The sequence below is a fragment of the Oncorhynchus nerka genome, linkage group LG4 (genome assembly GCF_034236695.1).
Source record: "Oncorhynchus nerka isolate Pitt River linkage group LG4, Oner_Uvic_2.0, whole genome shotgun sequence".
NCBI lineage: Eukaryota > Metazoa > Chordata > Actinopteri > Salmoniformes > Salmonidae > Oncorhynchus > Oncorhynchus nerka.
Window position 1 is genome coordinate 87099988 of NC_088399.1, and position 25506 is coordinate 87125493.

The 25506-nt window shown below is 45.4% G+C and overlaps 1 protein-coding gene across 3 annotated transcripts; it reads left to right on the forward strand.

Moving 5' to 3' along the window:
• Positions 1–1946: 1946 nt before the first annotated feature.
• LOC115128720 (protein tyrosine phosphatase type IVA 3) lies at positions 1947–23930 on the forward strand. Of its 3 annotated transcripts, XM_029658828.2 has the most exons (5): positions 1947–2219; positions 4106–4198; positions 18766–18896; positions 21867–21941; positions 22223–23930. In XM_029658828.2, the coding sequence occupies exons 1-5, from the start codon at positions 2115–2117 to the stop codon at positions 22338–22340; spliced, it is 522 nt and encodes a 173-aa protein (XP_029514688.1). In that variant the 5' UTR covers positions 1947–2114; the 3' UTR covers positions 22341–23930. The 3 variants fall into 3 exon arrangements, with proteins under 3 accessions (XP_029514688.1, XP_064874069.1, XP_029514691.1); XM_065017997.1 differs by lacking the exon at positions 21867–21941 and having other exon boundaries at positions 2031–2219; XM_029658831.2 differs by lacking the exon at positions 4106–4198 and having other exon boundaries at positions 2031–2219.
• The last annotated feature ends 1576 nt before the right edge of the window (positions 23931–25506 follow it).

The window sequence follows — 25506 nt, forward strand, 5'->3', positions numbered from 1 at the left end:
TCATTCAATATTCTCTTTCTTTTGTTGTTCAGTGAAATCATCCCATGGGAAGACTCAACTCATTTAATTAATGTTCAATTCATAACTACATTTTTTTTCTTCAATTGGAAGGATGTAATCATTTGCAGTTATGTCTACTTATAAGGTAAAAGGTTTATGTTTCTGTCTCCATATGATATGGGAAATATATCCAATGCAAAAAAAAAAAATTGTATTAATATTAATTTACATATATTTCCGTTAATTCCCATATATTCCCACGGAGAGTTTCCACCTCTGAATATTCCCCAAAATGTGCAACCCTACTCTCTCATAACCTCAACGAACTCAGGCGACATGAATGCGTCAAGTAGAATAATAAATACAAGATTTATTAGTGGCAGAAAGTTTAAGACATTCCTCACAGTGTTGATTTCGTGCTGCAACTGAGCAACTTTTTGGCGGTTTTGCATTGGATATATTTACTAATACTGAGATGAGAACTGAATCATGAAAATGGGATGGAGTATATAGTTGGGGGTGGCTCTCCCTCCCTCTCGTATGGGTAGAGGGGGCTGTGTCTGCTTTGCTGTGATAGGAGTTGCAGACCGGTGGAGTGTAGCGGAGTAGGCGACAGTGTACTACGTGCCATAAATCAAGTCTGAACCGTCTCAACAGAGTCTGAGAAAAAAGTCATTTTGGTGTCGGCTGTAGAGACTGTTTACCTCCTCATATTCTCTTGGGAATAACAGGATTCCGATCAGGGAGCTGCGTAAGGTAAGCGGCACGGGGAGGGGATAGAGCAACGAGAAAGAGGTAGAGACGGGCGCATAAACTCGTTTGGCCACATAGGTCTCTTCTCATTTATAATCAGCGTGCGCTTGTTCTTCGAGGGTTATGTAGGGTTTATTATCGACCCTGTACACACTGAAAGCTGTTTGGTCTGTCTGTGTCCTATCCATTATTCGAGGAGCAGTTGGAAGATTTTGTGGATGAGGACCAGAGCCATATTGTTCTAAATATGTGGCTATGATGTGGACTAGTATTATGTTTTGTTCACACCGGGAGTTTTAACTCGCCGGAGTGAACAAAGGTGCGCCTTTTTTTGGTGTGTGGGGGGGGGGGTTGTCGTCTTTTTTTGATTGCACGGATTGAATTATATTTTGAGGATATAAAGTTAATCTGTATAAGTGTGTGTGTGTGTCAATGCATAGCTGTAGGCTAGTAAATGTTATTATTGAATCAGGATGGATGTTGGCAATTGTAAATCATGTTTTTCAAATGTTTGTTTTTTTGCACACAAAAAAATATTGTAGTTGGTAGAGCAGATGATAAAGTCAGTTTTATGTGATATTTTTTTAAATAATTGGCATGCTTGTTATTATGTTGATTTCCAGCATATCTAATGTATCAAATTAGTTAGGGAAATAAAAACAGTGCCTGGAGGTGAAGTGATGCCCTTGTTGCTCATTGAAACATTAGACCATTATTTGATGTTGCACATCATCAATCAGTTTATTTACATAGTGCTAGTTGGGGGAATGAGAGAAAGCAGGGAAACACCATTGTCCTTCACCGGGAGGCAGCCAATGTCTTGTTTGTCTCAGATTTATCAGCGATAACTCTCTTCTGTCTTCCTTTGCCCCTTCCCCTTTCACACAGTTTTACATCCTTGGTGCTGTGCTTTTGATGGCGTTCTTGCAGAAGACTGGAGACTACTGCCACGCGCAACATCCCAGAGCATAGACTGATCCAGGGGAGGATGCCCACTGCTTTGCCTTCTCAGCCTACTACCCTGCACTGAAGGGCTCCTTGCCTCCCAGGACTCTCCGCCCCCTTAGATCTCTCACCGTAAGAGCCTCTCTCAGGAACTGTAATGGGGTGATTGGACTAACTATTCCACTACTCTTCAGCCCCAAGCCCATGGCTACGCTCTTCCTCATCTAAACCAACCACAGTGACCCCAGAGGATCGACCAACCCGAGGGCGGATCTTTTCAAAGGAGGGAAAGGACTGAGAAGAGGATTGAAGAGGAGTTCAGCCCACCAGTTACCGTGGCGTCCGTGGTCCACCAGTTTGTGTCCCCTGTGCGTCCGTGTTGCATTCACACCCCCAGCTGGGTAACGGTTGTCAACATGGCCCGTATGAACCGTCCGGCGCCTGCTGAGGTGTGCTACAAGAACATGCGGCTACTCATCACGCACAACCCCACCAACTCCACCCTGAACAGCTTCATCGAGGTGAGGACTGCTCTATCCAACCCTCTCTTTCTCCCTTGTTCTTTTCACTCCTTTATCTCTCTCTGTTCTCTCTCTCTCTGTTCTCTCTCTCTCTCTGTTCTCTCTCTCTCTGTTCTCGATCGCTCCCTGTTCTCTCGCTCTCTCGTTCTCTCGCTCTCTCGTTTTCTCGCTCTCTCGTTTTCTCGCTCTCTCGTTTTCTCTCTCTCTCGTTTTCTCTCTCTCTCTCTCGTTTTCTCTCGCTCTCTCGTTTTCTCGCTCTCATTTTCTCTCGCTCTCATTTTCTCTCTCTCTCTCGTTCTCTCTCTCTCTCGTTCTCTCTCTCTCTCTCGTTCTCTCTCTCGCTCTCTCGTTTTCTCTCTCGCTCTCTCGTTTTCTCTCTCTCTCTCTCGTTTTCTCTCTCTCTCGTTTTCTCTCTCTCTCGTTTTCTCTCTCTCTCGTTTTCTCTCTCTCTCTCTCGTTTTCTCTCTCTCTCTCTCGTTTTCTCTCTCTCTCTCTCGTTTTCTCTCTCTCTCTCTCTCGTTTTCTCTCTCTCTCTCTCGTTTTCTCTCTCGTTTTCTCTCTCTCTCTCGTTTTCTCTCTCTCTCTCTCTCGTTTTCTCTCTCTCGTTTTCTCTCTCTCTCTCGTTTTCGTTTTCTCTCTCTCGTTTTCTCTCGTTTTCTCTCTCTCTCGTTTTCTCTCTCTCGTTTTCTCTCTCTCTCGTTTTCTCTCTCTCGTTTTCTCTCTCTCGTTTTCTCTCTCTCGTTTTCTCTCTCTCTCTCGTTTTCTCTCTCTCTCTCATTTTCTCTCTCTCTCTCGTTTTCTCTCGTTTTCTCTCTCTCGTTTTCTCTCTCTCTCGTTTTCTCTCTCTCTCTCGTTTTCTCTCTCTCTCTCATTTTCTCTCTCTCTCGTTTTCTTCTCTCTCTCTCTCTCTCTCGTTTTCTCTCTCTCTCTCTCTCGTTTTCTCTCTCTCTCTCTCGTTTTCTCTCTCTCTCTCTCGTTTTCTCTCTCCTCTCGTTTTCTCTCTCTCTCTCGTTTTCTCTCTCTCTCTCGTTTTCTCTCTCTCTCGTTTTCTCTCTCTCTCTCTCTCGTTTTCTCTCTCTCTCTCTCGTTTTCTCTCTCTCTCGTTTTCTCTCTCTCGTTTTCTCTCTCTCTCTCGTTTTCTCTCTCTCTCTCATTTTCTCTCTCTCGTTCTCTCTGCGCACGCACGCTTTGGCTGCACTATTACATTATGTCGATACTGCTCCAAGCCCTTCCTCCCCACACTGCTTCTACACTGATAAAACAGTACAGAGGGATGATAACAACAGTGCGCTCGCGGCTCCTGATTTCACAAAGCCTCTGTTTCTATGGCGACGTGTCCTGGTGCATCCTTCGGACACCTTGCGGTGAGAGGAGCGTGCTGCACGGTCAGACAATAGCAGAACTACCGCTACACTTCTCAGAACAACATGTGGGCCACAGGTGCGCTCTCACAGTGTACCGCGGCGGAAGGACAGGCACAGACAGGCGGAAGGACAGGCACAGACAGGCGGAAGGACAGGCACAGACAGGCACAGACAGACAGGCGGATGGACAGGCACAGACAGACAGACAGGCGGATGGACAGGCACAGACAGGCGGACCGACACAGGCAGAACCCTTAAAAATAACTAAATCAGACTCCTGTTTGTTTGTTTACTCCTGTTCTACCATATGAACATGTGCACGCAGACATATAGGCTCTATTTGTATACATACGCGTACCTCCCCCCCTCACACACACAGTGTGAGTTACTTTTAACCTAACTTATCCCCTCCCTCCCCACACACACAGTGTGAGTTACTTTTAACCTAACTTGTCCCCTCCCTCCCCACACACACAGTGTGAGTTACTTTTAACCTAACTTGCCCCCACCCCTCCCCCTTAGGACCTTAAGAAGTACGGAGCCACGACAGTGGTGAGAGTGTGTGAGGTCACCTATGACAAGGCTCCGCTGGAGAAGGACGGCATCACCGTGGTGGTGAGTACAGCCCACAGTGTCACATGTCCCTCACATTTCCCTGTGAAGAGTAGAGGGGAGTGTCTCAGACAGGACTTCCCTTACTGATTCCTCCGAAAGACACGATGAGGGAGGGAAGGAGGGGGCAGAGTGTTATCAAACAAACTGCTCTGTGTTCAGTGGGGGCTGAGGTAGATGGGTGGGGGGGGCAAATTCCTGGAGCACACCCGGTCCTTATATGCACGTAAACACAGGCACACATGCATGCATAAGTACTGATATTCACCCAACATCCTGATAACAGCCAATACCCCTTCGAAGACCCATCTGGGTCACCCCTAAACACACAACTCGGACCAGTATCTGTATCTGAACGTGAAGACACTGTTTCTGATTACCCATACGTCAACGTTCCATCGTTGCCATGGCAGCTGCAGAGCCTGGTTACTCCGCACGGCCTCCACATCTCCATTTTTTTCTCTCTCTCCAGTTACGTAAGCACTAATCTTGTTGCCAGACACTTCCACCCAAATGGGAGAGGAGTCTGGTGGTCCAATGTGTCAAACTGGACCTTTGTTAGCCCGACACAGAAAGATATTGGCTTTATCTCCCACAACACACAATGATGACAAATACTTTACTCAGTAGGTCACCCCCATTGAATTCTATGTCACTCCCACTAAGGCCAACTTTTAATCGTTGATATCCCAGTCTTATATGCGCCATGCGCAATAGCCTGGGGACGAGGTTAAGTAAACACAAGACCCCGGATTTTTGTTTACGTGAAGGACATACTTAGCTTTCTGCCAGAGCCCTGGAAAACATTGAGGATCATGGCAATTGGCAATAGCTCTCCAGCATCCAGAAAAACAGAAGTGAATGCATGGGAGGGGGTAGCCTTTGTCTCGGGGGCGTCATGCACCCCAAAAATCTGAGGGGGCACAAAGTACGTGAGAACGGCTGGGGGGATGTCTGGAGTGGGGCTAGGCCCCCTGTCCTGAAGTTGGAGAATTTCACATTTTTCGAACACCTGAAACCGGTTTTTCCCTGCAGCTCTGCAGAGTGGTCACTAGCTGGCACAGCCACAAAGTCATACAATCTGATTCTAACCTTAACAACACTGCTAACCCTAATGCCTAACCCTAACAACACTGCTAACCCTAATGCCTAACCCTAACAACACTGCTAACCCTAATGCCTAACCCTAACAACACTGCTAACCCTAATGCCTAACCCTAACAACACTGCTAACCCTAATGCCTAACCCTAACAACACTGCTAACCCTAATGCCTAACCCTAACAACACTGCTAACCCTAATGCCTAACCCTAACAACACTGCTAACCCTAATGCCTAACCCTAACAACACTGCTAACCCTAATGCCTAACCCTAACAACACTGCTAACCCTAATGCCTAACCCTAACAACACTGCTAACCCTAACAACACTGCTAACCCTAATGCCTAACCCTAACTTTAAATTAAGATTTTTAAAAAAGCACAATTTTGTGGTCATTAATTTTTATGATAGAGCCAATATTGACTTTGCAGTTGGCCCATCTAACGCCCAGTTCTGCCTCCAGGGTAAGATTCAAATCAAATTGTATTTGTCACATGTGCCGAATACAACAGTGAAATGCTTAATTTACAAGCCCTTAACCAACAATACTTTAAAAAGTGAAGAAAAAAAATAGAAAAAGGGGGTGTACATTTTACATTTTTAGTAAAAGTAACAAATAATTAAACAGGGGTGCTATATACAGGGGGTACCAGTAAAATAACAGGGGTACCGGTTAGAGGCTATATACAGGGGTACCGGTTAGTAATGAGGCTATATACAGGGGGTACCGGTTAGTAATGAGGCTATACAGGGGGTACAGGGGCTTATACCCGGTTAGTAATGAGGCTATATACAGGGGTTACTATATACAGGGGGTTAGTAATGAGGCTATATACAGGGGGTTACCGGTTAGTAATGAGTAATGAGGAGGCTATTATTACAGGGGGGTTTACCGGTTTAGTAATGAGGCTAGGGGTTACCGGTTAGTAATGAGGCTATATACAGGGGTACAGGAGGCTATATACAGGGGTTACCGGTACAGAGTCAATGTGGTTAGACTATATACAGGGGTTACCGGTTAGTAATGAGGCTATATACAGGGGTACAGAGTCAATGTGAGGCTAGACTATAATACTAGGGGGTACCGGTTAGTAATGAGGCAGAGGGGTTACAATGAGGCTATATACAGGGGGTAGACTATATACAGGGGGTTTACTATATACAGGGGTACAGAGTCAATGTGAGAGACTATATACTATATACAGGGGGTTACCGGTTAGTAATGAGGCTGTATACAGGGGGTACCGGTTAGTTACCGGTTAGTAATGAGGCTATATACAGGGGTTACCGGTTAGTAATGAGGCTATATACAGGAGGTTATACAGGGGGTACGGTTAGTAATGAGGCTATATACAGGGGGTTACCGGTTAGTAATGAGGCTATATACAGGGGGTTACCGGTTAGTAATGAGGCTATATACAGGGGGTTACCGGTTAGTAATGAGGCTATATACAGGGGGTTACCGGTTAGTAATGAGGCTATATACAGGGGTACCGGTTAGTAATGAGGCTACATACAGGGGTTAGTAATGAGGCTATATACTAGGGGGTTACCGGTTACTATATACAGGGGTTAGTAATGAGGCTATATACAGGGGTTAGTTGACCGGGGTTAGTTAGTAATGAGGCTATATACAGGGGGTTTAGTAATGAGGCCAGGGGGTTTAGTAATGAGGCTATATACAGGGGCTATATACAGGGGGTTTAGTACTACATACAGGGGTTAGTAATGAGGCTATATACAGGGGGTTACCGGTTAGGGGGTAATGAGGCTATATACAGGGGGTATATACAGGGGTACGGTTAGTAATGAGGTACTAATATATATACAGGGGGTTACTATATACAGGGGGTTAGTAATGAGGCTATATACAGGGGGTTATACAGGGGGTACCGGTTAGTAATGAGGCTATATACAGGGGTTACCGGTTAGTAATGAGGCTATATACAGGGGGTTACCAGGGGGTTAGTAATGAGGCTATATACAGGGGTTACCGGTTAGTAATGTGAGGCTATATACAGGGGGTTACCGGTTAGTAATGGGGTACCGCAGAGTATGTGGAGGCTACATACAGGGGGTTACCGTTAGTAATGAGGCTATATATACAGGGGTTACAGAGTCAATGTGGAGGCTATACAGGGGGTAATGAGGCTATATACAGGGGGTTACCGGTGTGGGAGCACTGGAGGTAATATGTACATGTAGAGTTAACGTGACTATGCATAGATTATAAACAGCGAGTAGCAGCAGCGTAAAATAGGGGTCTGGGTATTCAGGAATCAGGAATCAGGAGGATACAATTATGTTCAGATTTACCAAATGGAGGGCGAGGGAGATCTTTGTATGCGTCTGTGTGGAGGTTGCACATTCAACATGCTGATAGAAATTAGGTAAAACTGCTTTGAGTTTCCCTGCATTAAAGTCCCAGCCACTAGGAGCGCCGCCTCTGGATGAGCGTTCTCCTGTTTGCTTATGGCCACATACAGCTCATTGAGTGTGGTCTTAGTGCCAGCATCGGTCTGTGGTGGTATATAGACAGCTATGAAAAATATAGATGTAAATAGACCGCTCCTGCTGTCTCTAGAGTTGAAAACAGCAGGTCTGGGACAGGTAGCACGTCCGGTGAACAGGTCATAGCCGCAGGCAGAACAGTTGAAACTGGAGCAGCAGCACGGCCAGGTGGACTGGGGACACCGACGATACCCCAGACAGGGCCAAACAGGCAGGATATAACACCACCCACTTTGCCAAAGCACAGCCCCCACACCTCAATAAAAACTTCAAGGTTGAGACCGAGTCTGCGTCTCTCACATGGGTAGGCAGACCATTCCATAAAAATGGAGCTCTATAGGAGAAATCCCTGCCACCAGCTGTTTGTTTAGAAATTCTAGGGACAGTTAGGAGGCCTGCGTCTTGTGACCGTAGCTTACGTGTAGGTATGTACGGCTGGACCAAATCAGAGAGATGGGTAGGAGCAAGCCTATGTAATGCTTTGTAGGTTAACAGTAAAACCTTGAAATCAACCCTTGCCTTGACAGGAAGCAGTAGTCTAACCTAGAAGTGACAAAAGCATGGATTAATTTTTCTGCATCATTTTTGGACAAAAGTTTCTGATTTGTGCAATGTTACGTAGATGGAAAAAAGCTGTCCTTGAAACAATCTTGATATGTTCGTCAAAAGAGAGATCAGGGACCAACGCCGAGATCCTTCAGTTTTATTTGAGACGACTGTACAACCATCAAGATTAATTATCAGATTCAACAGAAGATCTTTGTTTCTTGGGACCTACAACAAGTATCTCTGTTTTGTCCAAGTTTAAAAGTAGAACATTTGAAGCTATCCACTTCCTTATGTCTGAAACACAGGCTTCCAGCGAGGGCAATTTTGGGGTTTCACCATGTTTCATCGAAATGTACAACTGTGTGTCATCCGCATAGCAGTGAAAGTTAACATTACATTTCCGAATGACATCACCAAGAGGTAAAATATATAGTGAAAACAATAGTGGTCCTAAAATGGAACCTTGAGGAACACTGAAATTTACAGTTGATTTGTCAAGAGGACAAACCATTCACAGAGACAAACTGATATCTTTCCAACAGATAAGATCTAAACCAGGCCAGAACTTTTCCGTGTAGACCAATTTGGGTTTCCAATCCCTCCAAAAGAATGTGGTGATCGATGGTATCAAAAGCAGCACTAGGGTCTAGGAGCACGAGGACAGATGCAGAGCACAAGGACAGATGCAGAGCCTCTGTCTGACGCCATTTAAAGATAATTTGCCATCTTCACAATGCAGTCTCAGTGCTTTGATGCGGTCTAAAACCAGTCTGAAGCATTTCGTGTACATTGTTTATCTTCTGGAAGCTGCGCAACAGCTTTTTCATTTTTTTTGAGAAGGATTGGAGATTCGATATAGGCCGATTTTTAGTTTTAAAATATTTTCTGGGTCAAGGTTTGGCTTTTTCAAGAGAGGCTTTATTACTGCCACTTTTAGTGAGTTTAGTACACATCCGGTGGATAGAGAGATGTTTATTATGTTCAACATAGGAGGGCCAAGCACAGGAAGCAGCTCTTTCAGTAGTTTAGTTGGAATAGGGTCCAGTATGCAGCTTGACGGTTTGGAGGCTATGATTATTTTCATCATTGTGTCAAGAGATATAGTACCAAAACACTAGCCTGTGTTTTAGTAGCCTGAAATGGCTTCTTGGTAGCTAGTTGGCTGGGCTAGCTAAAGCCAACTTCATACAATTGCTAGGTGGCTAGTAGTATTACAGATACATTTATTTTAAACAGGACAAATCTGAGGGAGCACGTGCCCCCTATGGGAATGACACCTCTGCTACCTCCCACCCTCTCCTTTATCTCTATAGGGATATCGGGGAAAATCTGGAGAGATCTTGTCAAAGGGCTCGTACCCTATTAAGCAATCAGCTGTCCAGTGCCCCAAAATATTGACAACAACAATGAAGCTAGGGCCATACAGATGGATAGAGCAGTACTCTGTTATCATAGCTCTATCTGTCTGGCCTGCAGGGTGTTTTGCCTAGAACTCCGCTCACATGGACGGAGACCTGGGAGGATGGCTGTTCTTCTTAAAGGCTGATTCAACTGTTGTAATGGGGAAGAAACAGGTGATGTGACGTTTTTCAGTTGAAGTGTAAACTCATTTGGGATATCGCTGTTAACTAGGAATTGATTATAGTGACTTGTTATAGTGAATTGTATGTTTATTCAATATCTCCACTGCAATTTGATGCTCTGGAGGCAGTGAGTTGCCTTGGCTACAGGATTTCACAGCTATGGTCTCATAATTGGATAGTTAATGTGAACAGTGTGTTCTGTGTGTTGAGAGCATGGTATTGGAGCAGGTCATCTTGTATCTATGACATTCTAAAAAGCATTCAGAGGTCACGTTGACCGGAACGGAAGTGTGTGTGTGTGTGTGTGTGTGTGTGTGTGTGTGTGTGTGTGTGTGTGTGTGTGTGTGCGTGCGCGTGTGTGTGTGTGCCAGCATGCGAGGTGAGTCCGCGTGTGATTATACCTCGTTTCCGGAGTAGGCCAGTGCTGCTGTTGTTGAGCCCATATTACCTCAGCCAACATCATGCAGCAGCTTACAACATGTACTACGCTGCAAATATTTAGCCTTCAGGAGCTGATGCTAGAAAGCCGAGGAAAACAATAAGACACGGCCCAAGGCAAATAAATAGCCTAACCCCCAAATGAGAGATGGTCTGTTTTGGTGGTGGCTGCCGCCTAAGCTGCCTGGTAGGGATTGTGTGTGTGTGTTGTGTTTGTGGGGGTAAGAGGCTCTTGGTCTCTGCTTCCTCATGAAAGGCCAACTCCCTCCTCTGTTAGGTGTTACTATGGTAATTCCACACTGTTTACTATAAATGACACACCTACAGTACCAGTCAAAAGTTTGGACATACCTACTCATTCCAGGGTTTTTCTTAATTTTTTACTATTTTCTACATTGTAGAATAATAGTGAAGAAAAAATCATTATGACATAACACATGGAATCATGTCGTAACCAAAAAAGTTTTTAAACAAATCAAAATAGATTTTATATTTGAGATTCTTCAAAGTAGCCACCCGTTGCCTTGATGACAGCTTTGCACACTCTTGGCATTCTCTCAACCAGCTTCATGAGGTATTCACCTGGAATGCATTTCAATTAACAGGTGTGCCTTAAGTTAATTTGTGAAATGTCATTCCTTAATGTGTTTGAGCCAATCAGTTGTGTTGTGACAAGGGGTGGTTTACAGAAGATAGCCCTATTTGGTAAAAGACCAAGTCCGTATTATGGCAACACCATAATACGAAACGACAGTCCATCATTATTTAAGACATGAAGGTCAGTCAATCCGGAAAATTTCAAGAACTTTGAACGTTTCTTCAAGTGCAGTCGCAAAAACCATCAAGCGCTATGATGAAACTGGCTCTCATGAGGACCGCCACAGGAAAGTAAGACCCAGAGTTAGCTCTGCTGCAGAGGATAAGTTCATTAGAGTTACCAGCCTCAGACATTGCAGCCCAAATAAATGCTTCACAGAGTTCAAGTGTCAGACACATCTCAGCATCAACTGTTCATAGGAGACTGTAAATCAGGCCTTCATGGTCGAATTGCTGCAAAGAAACCAGTACTAAAGGACACCACTAAGAAGAATATACTTACTTGGGCCAAGAAACACGAGCAATGACATTAGACCGGTGGAAATCTGTCCTTTTTGTCTTATCCAACATTTTATATTTTTGGTTCCAACCGTCGTGTCTTTGTGAGACACAGAGTAGGTGAACAGATGATCTCCGCGTGTGTACATTTGTACCGTGAGGCATGGAGGAGGAGGTGTGATGGGGTGGGGGAGCTTTGCAGGTGACACTGTCAGTGGTTTATTTAGAATTCAATGCACACTTAACCAGCATGGCTACCACAGCGTTCTGCAGCGATATGCCATCCCATCTGGTTTGCGCTTAGTGGGACTATCATTTGTTTTTCAACAGGACAAAGACTCAAAACACCTCCAGGCTGTGTAAGGGCTATTTGACCAAGAAGGAGAGTGATTGAGTGCTGCATCAGATGACCTGGCCTCCACAATCACCTGACCTCAACCCAATTGAGATGGTTTGGGATGAGTTGGACTGCAGAGTGAAGGAAAAGCAGCCAACATGTGTTCAGCGTATGTGGGAACTCCTTCAAGACTGTTGGAAAAGCATTCCAGGTAAAGCTGGTTGAGAGAATGCCAAGAGTGTGCAATGCTGTCAAGGCAAAGGGTGGTTACTTTGAAGAATGTGAAATCTAAAATATATTTTGATTTGTTTAACACTTCAGGTTACTATATGATTCCATGTGTTTTTTCATAGTTTTGATGTCTTCACTATTATTCTACAATGTAGATTATAGTAAACACAAAGAAAAACCCTGGAATGAGTAGGTGTGTCCAAACGTTTGATTGGAACTGTATTTGGGACTATTGTTGAGAGGTATGAGTTAGTGATACATTTTAAACGCTCCCCAGACAGCCAGCCCTCCCTGGAGATCAACAGGCCCTGGGTCCAGACTACTGTGGCTGATACTGTGACTGTAGATCAACAGGCCCTGGGTCCAGACTACTGTGGCTGATACTGTGACTGTAGATCAACAGGCCCTGGGTCCAGACCACTGTGGCTGATACTTGGACTAGATCAACAGGCCCTGGGTCCAGACTACTGTGACTGGAGATCAACAGGCCCTGGGTCCAGACTACTGTGACTGGAGATCAACAGGCCCTGGGTCCAGACTACTGTGACTGGAGATCAACAGGCCCTGGGTCCAGACTACTGTGACTGGAGATCAACAGGCCCTGGGTCCAGACTACTGTGACTGGAGATCAACAGGCCCTGGGTCCAGACCACTGTGGCTGATACTGTGACTAGATCAACAGGCCCTGGGTCCAGACTACTGTGGCTGATACTGTGACTAGATCAACAGGCCCTGGGTCCAGACTACTGTGGCTGATACTGTGACTGTAGATCAACAGGCCCTGGGTCCAGACTACTGTGGCTGATACTGTGACTAGATCAACAGGCCCTGGGTCCAGACTACTGTGGCTGATACTGTGACTAGATCAACAGGCCCTGGGTCCAGACTACTGTGGCTGATACTGTGACTAGATCAACAGGCCCTGGGTCCAGACTACTGTGGCTGATACTGTGACTAGATCAACAGGCCCCCTGGGTCCAGACTACTGTGACTGGAGATCAACAGGCCCTGGGTCCAGACTACTGTGGCTGATACTGTGACTAGATCAACAGGCCCTGGGTCCAGACTACTGTGGTTGATACTGTGACTGTAGATCAACAGGCCCTGGGTCCAGACCACTGTGGCTGATAGTGTGACTAGATCAACAGGCCCTGGGTCCAGACCACTGTGGCTGATACTGTGACTAGATCAACAGGCCCTGGGTCCAGACTACTGTGACTGGAGATCAACAGGCCCTGGGTCCAGACTACTGTGGCTGATACTGTGACTAGATCAACAGGCCCTGGGTCCAGACTACTGTGGTTGATACTGTGACTGTAGATCAACAGGCCCTGGGTCCAGACCACTGTGGCTGATACTGTGACTAGATCAACAGGCCCTGGGTCCAGACTACTGTGGCTGATACTGTGACTAGATCAACAGGCCCTGGGTCCAGACCACTGTGGCTGATACTGTGACTAGATCAACAGGCCCTGGGTCCAGACTACTGTGGCTGATACTGTGACTAGATCAACAGGCCCTGTGTCCAGACTACTGTGGCTGATACTGTGACTAGATCAACAGGCCCTGGGTCCAGACTACTGTGGCTGATACTGTGACTAGATCAACAGGCCCTGGGTCCAGACTACTGTGGTTGATACTGTGACTGTAGATCAACAGGCCCTGGGTCCAGACCACTGTGGCTGATACTGTGACTGTAGATCAACAGGCCCTGGGTCCAGACCACTGTGGCTGATACTGTGACTAGATCAACAGGCCCCCTGGGTCCAGACTACTGTGACTGATACTGTGACTAGATCAACAGGCCCTGGGTCCAGACTACTGTGGCTGATACTGTGACTAGATCAACAGGCCCCCTGGGTCCAGACTACTGTGACTGATACTGTGACTAGATCAACAGGCCCTGGGTCCAGACTACTGTGGCTGATACTGTGACTAGATCAACAGGCCCTGGGTCCAGACTACTGTGGCTGATACTGTGACTAGATCAACAGGCCCTGGGTCCAGACTACTGTGGCTGATACTGTGACTAGATCAACAGGCCCCCTGGGTCCAGACTACTGTGACTGGAGATCAACAGGCCCTGGGTCCAGACTACTGTGGCTGATACTGTGACTAGATCAACAGGCCCTGGGTCCAGACTACTGTGGTTGATACTGTGACTGTAGATCAACAGGCCCTGGGTCCAGACCACTGTGGCTGATACTGTGACTGTAGATCAACAGGCCCTGGGTCCAGACCACTGTGGCTGATACTGTGACTAGATCAACAGGCCCTGGGTCCAGACTACTTTGACTGTAGATCAACAGGCCCTGGGTCCAGACCACTGTGGCTGATACTGTGACTGTAGATCAACAGGCCCTGGGTCCAGACCACTGTGGCTGATACTCATTCCAAAATCATGGGCATTAATATGGAGTTGGGCCCCCCACATGGAGTTGGTGACCTTTACACCACTCCAGCCAACACTTGGCATTGCGCATGGTGATCTTAGGCTTGTGTGCAGCAGTTCGGCCGTGGAAACCCATTTCATGAAGCTCCTGACAAAGTTATTGTGCTGACGTTGCTTCCAGGGGCAGTTTGGAACTCTGTAGTGAGTGTTGCAACTGAGGACCGATGATTTTTACACGCTTCAGCACTTGGCGATCCCGTTCTGTGAGCTGGTGTGGCCACTTCGCGGCTGAGCTGTTCCACTTCAAAATACAAGCACTTACAGTTGTCCGGTTCAGCTCTATTAGGGCAGAAATTTGACACTGACTTGTTGGAAAGGTGGCATCCTATGACTGTGCCATGTCAAAAGTCACTGAGCTCTTCAGTAAGGCCATTCTACTGCCAATGTTTGTCTATTGAGATTTCATTGCTGTGTGCTTGATTTTATACACCTGTCAGCAAAAGCTTGACTGAAATACCCAAATCCACTAATTTGAAGGGGTGTCCACATTACTTTTATTCAGTGCTTTCGGAAAGTATTCAGACCCCTTGACAATTTCCACATTTTGTTACGTTACAGCCTTATTCTAAAATGTATTAAATACTTTTTTCCCCAAATCAATCTCCACAAAATACCCTAAAATGACAAAACAAAAACAGGTTTTTAGACATTTTTGCGAATTTTATGTATATATTTTTTTCAACATACAGTTGAAGTTTACATACACCTTAGCCAAATACATATAAACTCAGTTTTTCACAATTTCTGACATTTCATCCTAGTCAAAATTCCCTGTCTTAGGTCAGTTAGGATCACCACTTTATTTTAAGAATGTGAAATGTCAGAATAATAGTAGCGAGAATGATTTACTTCAGCTTTTATTTTCTTTCATCACATTCCCAGTGGGTCAGAAGTTTACATACACTCAATTAGTATTTGGTAGCATTGCCTTTAAATTGTTTAACTTGGGTCAAACGTTTCGGGTAGCCTTCCACAAGCTTCCCACAATAAGTTGGGTGAATTGTGGCCCATTCCTCCTGACAGAGCTGGTGTAACTGAGTCAGGTTTGTAGGCCTCCTTGCTCGCACATGCTTTTTCAGTTCAGCCCACAAATTTTCTATAGGATTGAGGTCAGGGCTTTGTGATGGCAACTCCAATACCTTGACTTTGTTGTCCTTAAGCCATTTTGCCACAACTTTGGAAGTATGCTTGGGGTCACTGTCCATTCGTGACCAAGCTTTAACTTCCTGACTGATATCTTGATGTTGCTTCAATATATCCACATCATTTTACTGCCTCATGATGCCATCTATTTTGTAAAGTGCACCAGTCCCTCCTGCAGCAAAGCACCCCCAAATATGATGCTGCCACCCCCGTGCTTCACGGTTGGGATGGTGTTCTTTGGCTTGCAAGCCTCCCCCTTTTTCCTCCAAACATAACGATGGTCATTATGGCCGAACAGTTCTATTTTTGTTTCATCAGACCAGAGGACATTTCTTCAAAAAGTACGATCTTTGTCCCCATGTGCAGTTGCAAACCGTTCTCTGGCTTTTTTATGGCGGTTTTGGAGCAGTGGCTTCTTCCTTACTGAGTGGCCTTTCAAGTTATGTCGATAAAGGACTTGTTTTACTGTGGATATAGATACCTTTGTACCTGTTTCCTCCAGCATCTTCACAAGGTCCTTTGCTGTTATTCTGGGATTGATTTGCACTTTTCGCAGCAAAGTACATTCATCTCTAGGAGACAGAACGCATCTCCTTCCTGAGCGTTATGACGGCTGCGTGGTTCCATGGTGTTTATACTTGCATACTATTGTTTGTACAGATTAACGTGGTACCTTCAGGCGTTTGGAAATTGCTCCCATGGATGAACCAGACTTGTGGAGGTCTACAAAGTGTTTTTTTTACTTGTGGAGGTCTTTTCCTATGATGTCAAGCAAAGAGGCACTGAGTTTGAAGGTAGGCCTTGAAATACATTCACAGGTACACCTCCAATTGACTCAAATGATGTAAATTAGCCTATCAGAAGCTTCTAAAGCCATGACATCATTTTCTGGAATTTTCCAAGCTATTTAAAGGCACAGTCAACTTAGTGTATGTAAACTTCTGACCCACTGGAATTGTGATACAGTGAAATAATCTGTAAACAATTGTTGGAAAAATACTTGTGTCATACACAAGGTAGATTTCCTAACCGACTTGCCAAAGCTATAGTTTGTTAACAAGAAATTTGTGGAGTGGTTGAAAACAACTTTTAATGACTCCAACCTAAGTGTATGTAAACTTCCAACTTCAACTGTACCTTATTTACATAAGTATTCAGACCTTCTTTTGCTATGAGATTCGAAATTGAGCTCAGGTGCATCCTGTTTAAATTGATCATCCTTGATGTTTCTACTACTTGGAGTCCACCTGTGATAAATTAAATTGATTGAACATGATTTGGAAAGGCAAACAACTGTCTACATAGGGTCCCACAGTTGACAGTGCATGTCAGAGCAAAAACCAAGCCATGAGGTAGAAGGAATTGTCCGTAGATCTCCGAGACAGGATTGTGGCGAGGCACAGATCTGGGGAAAGGTAGCAAAACATTTCTGCAGCATTGAATGTCCCCAAGGACACAGTGGATTCCATCATTTTTTAATGGAAGAAGTTTGGAACCACCAAGACTCTTCCTAGAGCTGACCAAACTCAGCAATCGGGGGAGAAGGGTCAGGGAGGTGACCAAGAAACCGATGGTCACTCTGACAGAGCTCCAGAGTTCTTACGTGATGATGGGAGAACCTTCCAGAAGGACAAACCATCTTTGCAGCATTCCACCAATCAGACCTTTATGGTAGAGTGGTCAAACAGAAGCCACAACCCCGTAAAAAGCACATGACAGCCCGTCTGGAGTTTTCCAAAAGACAACTATAGATTCTCAGACCATGAGAAACAAGATTGAACTCTTGGGCCTGAATTCCAGCACCACGTCTGGAGGAAACCTGGCACCATCCCTACGGTGAAGCATGGTGGTGGCAGCATCATGCTGTGGGTATGTTTTTCAGCAGGGTTGTTGTGTTAAAAAAAAATCATCAATTTTAGAATAAGGCTGTAACGTAACAAAATGTGAAGGGGTCTGAATACTTTCCGATTGCACTGTGTGTGTATATATAGTGTATCTTGCTGCGCTTTGTAAGCACAGATATAAAATGCTTCTTATTGTAATTTCTGCTCGGCATCATACTAATTCTGTGCTTCAGATGAGCAGACAGCACTCTAACTGATTTGTACTGTAGCTACTGTTCTCCAGTGCTTTTCTAATAGGCAGCCTATTTCTCAGGTAAAATGCAAGATTAACTTTAAGCTAAAAATTTGAAATATAGCTGGCTACATTATGTTTATGATAGGCCTAAACATTAGAAATATGATGGACATGCATAGTGCTAGCTTTTTCATTGTAAGCTCATTTACCTTTGGCTGCCAGCCAAATAGCATTGCACTTCTGTTGTCATCTGATGAAAATGAATCTATTTTCTGCTGAATGTGTTGCATTAATGTATTTTCTGTGAAGGAAAACTATAGCTGCACGTCCCTGATCACTCTGTTCAAGCAACAACAAAAAACTTTCAACATAAAAGGCGACCCCCGTCAATACACAGCCGGACTCACCTGCTCCCGCTTTCTCCCGTTGTGCTATTGACTAACAAACACGTGACTGGATAAACTGTTCTGGGGAACTAAGTAAGCATCATAATGTGACAGGTGAAATGAAGAACGCAATCTGCTTTATCTCCTAATGAATTACACAAGTTAACTGCAGATATTTACTTTAAAAAATAGCTACAAATATTAAAATATATTGAAAAACTTCAAATAAATAGTTTCAATGGTATTGAAAAACCATCCCAAATACCCTGGTATACTGTATATACGGTATACCGCCCAATCATAGTGTGCTTGGCATTGCAGTGGCATGCAAACCAATGTTTCCCCCACTGTGGTCACCTGAACTTTCATTTTAAACAACTTTGTGAAGCTTAGAAAATGACAACAGAGAACACTTCCAGTACAGTCAACACAACATTCCAAAGTGCATGAGATTCCAAACCATACTATTTCCCAGGAGCATCGTGTCATTAATGCTCGAACACATCGCACCGAAAGTAGATCTAGTGTTAATCTGCCGATCGTTTTCACAAGATTCTACATGTAAAATCCGCTCGCTAATTATGTTTAGAGGTGCTAAGTACTCTCAGCCAGCAAATGCTATTGGTGTATCTGAGCCCTAAGGCCGCAGTCTCTCCCTCCCCAGGACTGGCAGTTTGACGACGGCGCGCCCCCTCCCTCTAAGGTGGTGGAGGACTGGCTGAGTCTGCTAAGGTCCCGTTTCCTAGAGGATCCAGGCTGCTGCGTAGCTGTGCACTGTGTGGCTGGACTGGGCAGGTGAGGGGATCAGCTCAGTTGGTAGAGCATGGTGCTCATAACACCAGGATAGTGGGTTTGTTTCCCGGGACCACCTATATTTAAAATGTATGCACACATGACTGTAAGTCACTTTGGGTATATGCATCTGCTAAATGGCTATTATTATTATTGATACTCTGTATTAGGGGACCAGTAGGATGCTCTGTAGTGAATGGACAACAGTGTTTGAGTATTCATGCATATCATTGCCTATAATCAGATCAAGGGGACATTTTTGATTTAAGGTTAACAAGGTATCACAGGGAACTGGATCCAAAGAGGTTGTGTTGACTGTCACTGAGCTTTGCACAGTGCTTACCAAGTTTATCTGCCAGTCAGTTGGTTAAACCTGGGTCAAGGGAGGCTCATTCTCACTGTACCCACACCTCTCCAGGTTCAAGGATAGGCACCTCTGGGTGCGTCCCAAGTGGCAGCACTATATATGGTGCCGTTTGGGACACACCCATTGTTAATCTCTGGGGAAAGAAAAGGGGCCTTCTGAGTAAGACAGATAATAGCGGTGAGTATCCTTCTAGCTCAGCGCTTCAGCGTGAGTTTTCCAAGTACCCACTCTTCCTCTACACAGCCACAATGAGGTAGCCTGGTCCCAGATCTGTGTGTGCTGGTGTGACAATAACCAAAGGAGTTGTCAAGAAATCACAAAAAGATATGGGACCAGGCTAATGCGTAGCTGCCCACCCCATCAAACTGAACAACCTCTTCTAGACCGGTGTCTAGACCCCTCCCTGTCTCCCCTTCTCTCTGAGGGCTGGCTAGCTAGCTAGCCTAGCACTGGGCCAAAGTCAACACAAACAGACCCCTTGGTGCCCCCGTGCTGCAGCAATTCATTAATCCCACAGTATTATTAGAGGCACCGGGGGGTGAAGTCTGAAGACGAAACAGGAAGGAGGCATTTGTTTTTGCGGTCCCCTCTTCACTGTACGTACGCTGGGCTCCTTCCATGACCTTTTAGCTGGGATCAGGCCCGACCCCAGTCGGAGCAGAGCGGGGGCCAATACCCTATAATTGAATCTGCTGTTCCATCCCATTCCATCTAGTGTTTATATCAGGCCCCAGCCCAGCAGCCCAGTAACTAGAGATGACCCTCGATCCACCCCCCTGTCTGCAGCAGGGATAGGCTAACTTTCCCTCCTGTCGTTTTGAAGCTGTGAAGGGAGAAAGTGAGCCATTCTAGCTAGCAACCGCCCCACTGGGACATGTTTTTGAACAATAGGACAGTATTATACTGATCAGACTTTGTGTAAACACACAGTGTGGCTTCTGCTCTTCTTATTACACACACAGTCCAACAAAATGTAGTAGGGGTAGAGTCATAAACCGAGTGACATGGGGGGGGAGGGGGCCGCCCCTGGCAGTCAGGTTTGGGGGCAGTATAACCCTGGCAGTCTGGGTTTGGGGGCAGTATAACCCTGGCAGTCTGGGTTTGGGGTCAGTATAACCCTGGCAGTCTGGGTTTGGGGTCAGTATAACCCTGGCAGTCTGGTTTGGGGTCAGTATAACCCTGGCAGTCTGGTTTGGGGTCAGTATTACCCTGGCAGTCTGGGTTTGGGGTCAGTATAACCCTGGCAGTCTGGTTTGGGGTCAGTATAACCCTGGCAGTCTGGTTTGGGGTCAGTATAACCCTGGCAGTCTGGGTTTGGGGGCAGTATAACCCTGGCAGTCTGGGTTTGGGGGCAGTATAACCCTGGCAGTCTGGGTTTGGGGGCAGTATAACCCTGGCAGTCTGGGTTTGGGGGCAGTATAACCCTGGCAGTCTGGGTTTGGGGGCAGTATAACCCTGGCAGTCTGGTTTGGGGTCAGTATAACCCTGGCAGTCTGGTTTGGAGGCAGTATAACCCTGGCAGTCTGGTTTGGGGGCAGTATAACCCTGGCAGTCTGGTTTGGGGGCAGTATAACCCCATCTCTGACGCACGTCTCCCTTCCCCAAGGAGCTAGCCTCAGCTTTTGAAATGGTGCCAATGTTTTCTTGGCCCAACTTATTTATTTTCATACGTTTCAAATGGGAAAGACTGTTTCAGCACGCTTTTTCCTCTGAGCGAAGGCTCACTAAGAGGGGGTTACAGGCTTACGTTTAGGTTGTGTTTTGGATGTGTGTGTCTAACAGTAAAAACCTTAATGGCCCATGATTTGATTTGTTTTGAAACGTTCACAGAATATTGTGTCCCTGGTTTATTCTGAGACTTGCACATCTCTATCCCCGCTCATTAAAAAGAGCCAAAACTCTGAGGTTATGGCGGAACGAGCCCCCTTAACCCTATTAGTAAGCAGTGTTGAGCTAAAGCTTTTGTGGATTCAACAGGTTAGTGGAAGTTTGTCTGGCTGAAAGCACATAGCTCTGTCTGTGCCTTGTAAGGGGATGCTCTGTTTGAGAAGGTTGTGTATGGGAGCACACACACACACAGCCATTGTCTCACACTTTGCCTTTCTATGTCCCACACACTCTGGAGGGAAGTTTTCATCTGGGTACAGATCTAGCTTCTCCTTCCGCAATCCTAAACATAACCATTAGTGGTGGAAATGCTAAACCGACCCCAGATCAGCATCTAGGAGCAACTTCACCCTCCACGTCCCAAGCTTTCACTGTTTCAGTAAAGGGCACCACTCACCAGCTGTTCTCTGGCCCTCGTATTCAGGAGTCACCACTGTCCTATCCAGCCACAGGTTATTCTGTTCTGTACAGTAAGGTATAGCAGTGCATCCCCTACCATTTGTAGTTGGCTTTAGCCCCCTATCTATCCCCTCTATTGTTCCCTGCCTAAAATCATTTTGGTTTCAATAGATCATTTTGGTGCCGGAGGGCCTGAATGAAGCTTTTGGACCCTTTGCATCCCATCTGGAAAGGAATCTAAGAAAGAAAGTCAACTTTCTATATCAGTTAGTGATGTGATTGTTTCTGACTGGCCTGCTGTGGATGTTCTGTCTTGGCAGAGCCCCGGTGCTGGTGGCGTTGGCACTGATCGAGAGTGGTATGAAATATGAGGACGCCATCCAGTTTATCAGACAGTGAGTATCCCTCACTCTTTCCATCTTACTGTTCTTCTCTTCTGTATTCTGCCAAACTCTCTTGATCTACTGCGGTCATGTTATGAAACTTGTTGCTCTTGCGTTCATTGTCATGGCTGTCAGACAAACCTTTTTTGACTGATTTAAATGCTTATGTATCAGTCTGTTTTGAACAAGTGGCCCTATTATTAGAGGATAAGAACCTCTACAGATGAGGTCTGTTGAGCTCAGTTCTCTTACTGTAGTTCGTTCTTGAATATCCATGTTTTTTTGTTTTCCAGGAAGCGCCGAGGGGCGATCAACAGCAAGCAGCTGACCTACCTGGAGAAGTACCGACCCAAACAGAGACTGCGCTACAAAGACCCACACATCTTCAAGAACAAGTGCTGCATCATGTGACCCCCGCCCCCCCTCTCCTGCTCAGCCAATTATCTGCCTGCCACCGACTGATCTCACCCCAAATGGATACCGACGACGGACGAGTCCACAGCCAATGCACTTTGTGACTGAACTTTTGAGAACTATTGGATTTATAAATCATGAACTGAGCTGAGCAGCTCCACCAAAGGAAGGGTGTAATGTCTCCCTGATACCTAATGACAGCGCTTACTGAGGGGATTGATGGATCCAGCCAAGACCTCCTTGAATCTGACTTTTTATCCAAGAGCCAGGCGAAGGTAGCTTGGAATGGATGGTGGCAATAGGACGTTGACTCTCGCCACATTGAACTCCATCATAACCATTGGGTGGTGCCTCGCCGCAAATGACTTGACTTGGTAATTGTACCTCCAACACCCCTTGCTACCAAATGGTAGTAGCGCCTCATCATGGTCTGAAAGACAGCCAGCTTTAGCTGTATGAATATAAAAACCAATGTGAATCATGAGAAAAAAATGTTTGTGCCTGGTTGCCCATTTTTGCCCTGCCTAGAGTAGGTACTGGGCTGTTCTGTTCACTCCTTGTTCCAATGACCTGATGATTACTGTAATATATTTTTGTCATGATGCCCCTTTCTAGCTTGAATATTCAGTGGGCTTGCAGATGAGAACAGAGGGGTTGGGATGGTTATAGGAAAAGGGTGGGGTGCACTTGGATGATGACCAACATGTTTATTTGTACTGTACCTCAATTTTGTAACTGATGTTAGGCTAGGTAGGACGGTTATTCACTTACACTGGCTCACGGGTGTATGGGAGGAAGCAGAGTTACATTTCCCCTAGACTCTGATCTTGGGTCAGTTTTGCAGTTTCCCCTCTAATGTTAAGGTTAGGATTTAGGGAGGGGAAGCTGATCCTAGATCTGTACCTAAGGGACAAAAAGCTACAAAGTGCTCTACGGTCATATCCTGTACTGAATACGTGTCCCTCTCTCTACCATACTCTTTGTTACACGGCAGCTGTGCATTGAGTCTACTCGCAGGGAGTTAAATGCTGTTGCTGAATTCAAGGGTCACATCAAAACACTTTGGTTAACCCCACCCACCCCCATTGGCATAGTTGGTTAGGCCAACCAGAATGAATGCACGTTCTGCGTTTGTTTTCTAGCCCAGTTTCTCTATCAGGTCAACTCTTGTACAGGTGTAGTCAGTTTACACCTCACCAGACACACAGCCTTGTCTCTGTTCGCCGCATTGAAGTCGCCTTCCGTCTGCCTTTTGAAGAAACCACCTTCAGCTGTATAGAAATAAAGTGTTTGTCATGGAACTGCTCATTCCTGGTGCAATGAGCTGAGTGGGAGCAGTGTGAGACATTAGATTATGTAAGAGCGTGAAAATATGACACAGCAGTAGCAGTCATCCACTTTGTTTTGATTGACTCACTACTTTAATTACTCCCCATGAAATGCTTCCACCTGCTGGACGTAATGAGTAGCTACAGGGTGTGGATTTAACTTCGATGGACTCGATCCAAAATATGGTATAATTAGCTGTATTAATAATAAACCATTTTGTTATGAGTATGACAGTAAAAATACCTGTTTTGCCAAGTAGATGGTGCCTTTGAGTTATGGGTTGACAAAGGGGGATTGACCTGAGGGAAAGGGCTTTCAAGAGCCCGGTTTAAACCTGGTGTTAACATGTCCCCTGATCTTGGCCAGATGTTTAGGTGTAGACGAGTAAAATAATTGATTGTGGTCAGATACTCACCACCTTCAGAGATTGATTGGATGAAAAGGGCTTTATAAATACATTTGATTGATTGATGAAAGAATCCCTTTCTCAAATGTGGTAGTCTCTACTGTGTGTAGGGGCCCACGCTCATATTCCATTCTTCCACTTCAGCAGGACCAGGGCCCTGTGATTCCTGGGCCATGTTTCCCTTCCTAACCTTGCCCAGATGGGAGAGACTCTGGGCTAGCCTGGGAATCCAAACTGTTCGGTTTCGATTCCCAGGCTGTATCCCAAATGGCACCCTGTCAAAAGTAGGATACTATATAGGGAATAGGGTGCTATTTAGAACTGATTCAGTAAAGGAGATCTGTATCAAATGAACCAGAAGACTTAAAACAATATCCTCCTTGTGACTCCCATCCCTGCTGCTGTTGAATGCCCCCAACTGTAACGCCAGGTCTAGACTTGACAGTTCATGCAGCTTTTGTATTCTGATCATGGAAATCCGAACAAGTCATGCATCTACACCTATATTTAAATGCATCCAGTGTCTAGATGCCCTTTTCCCACGCTATATTCAAATGCAGTATGTAAATGAAATAGGCTAAATCTGACAACAACTTGATGGCAGTAGCCAGCTAACCGCTAGCCTTTATGAAGCCACAAAACACATTCCTCAAAAGCTAGGCATGAAAAAAGGTCCCTCTTGCTCCAACAACACACCTTTATTGTGGGCGGAGTGTTGTTGCCACTGTATGTGGTTTCAGTAGCCTGATCGCATCAGCAATGTGTCCCTGACCACCACCTCAAGTTTTCCGCCAGATCTGTCTTTTCAATGTGATATTCACATTCACGTGTGGGCCAGGGCTTTTCCACTTAAACCTGCAATATGTCACTTTTTGGGCTACCTGACCCTATAGAAATGTGAGTTATAGATCTGTTTCTATGCTTCCTGGTAAGTGACATTTTTGCTTTGTACACTAGGTTCAAAACAGCTGAAAATATTTCACAGCGGTTGAGATGGAACAATTACTCTACGCCATACTTGTTTTATCGCAAACTGAAAATAAGCAGACTATTAGAATTTTTGCAACCAGTTCATGGCTGAGCGATTTCTGCGTAATGATTCAGTAGGGTACACCAAAGCAAAGGTTTTGTTATAAAAACAAACACTTATCTAATAAGTTCAGGTTGTAGCTCCCAGTAAAAAATACATCCCTTCTGAACAACCCTTCTTTTCCCCACCCGACAGATACTGAACCCTAGTCCTACCTTAGATTTGAGTAAGTTAGCAGAGACTTGAGTGCAAACTCTTCTTCGCCCACTGTTTGAGCTGCAGCCTCACAATAACTCTTATGAATCCATTTCATCTCAGAATTGGAACTCATGATAACCCTTTTGCTACGGAGTGAAAGATTCCATTCCTGGGCTCATTGATATATACTTACATGGTTG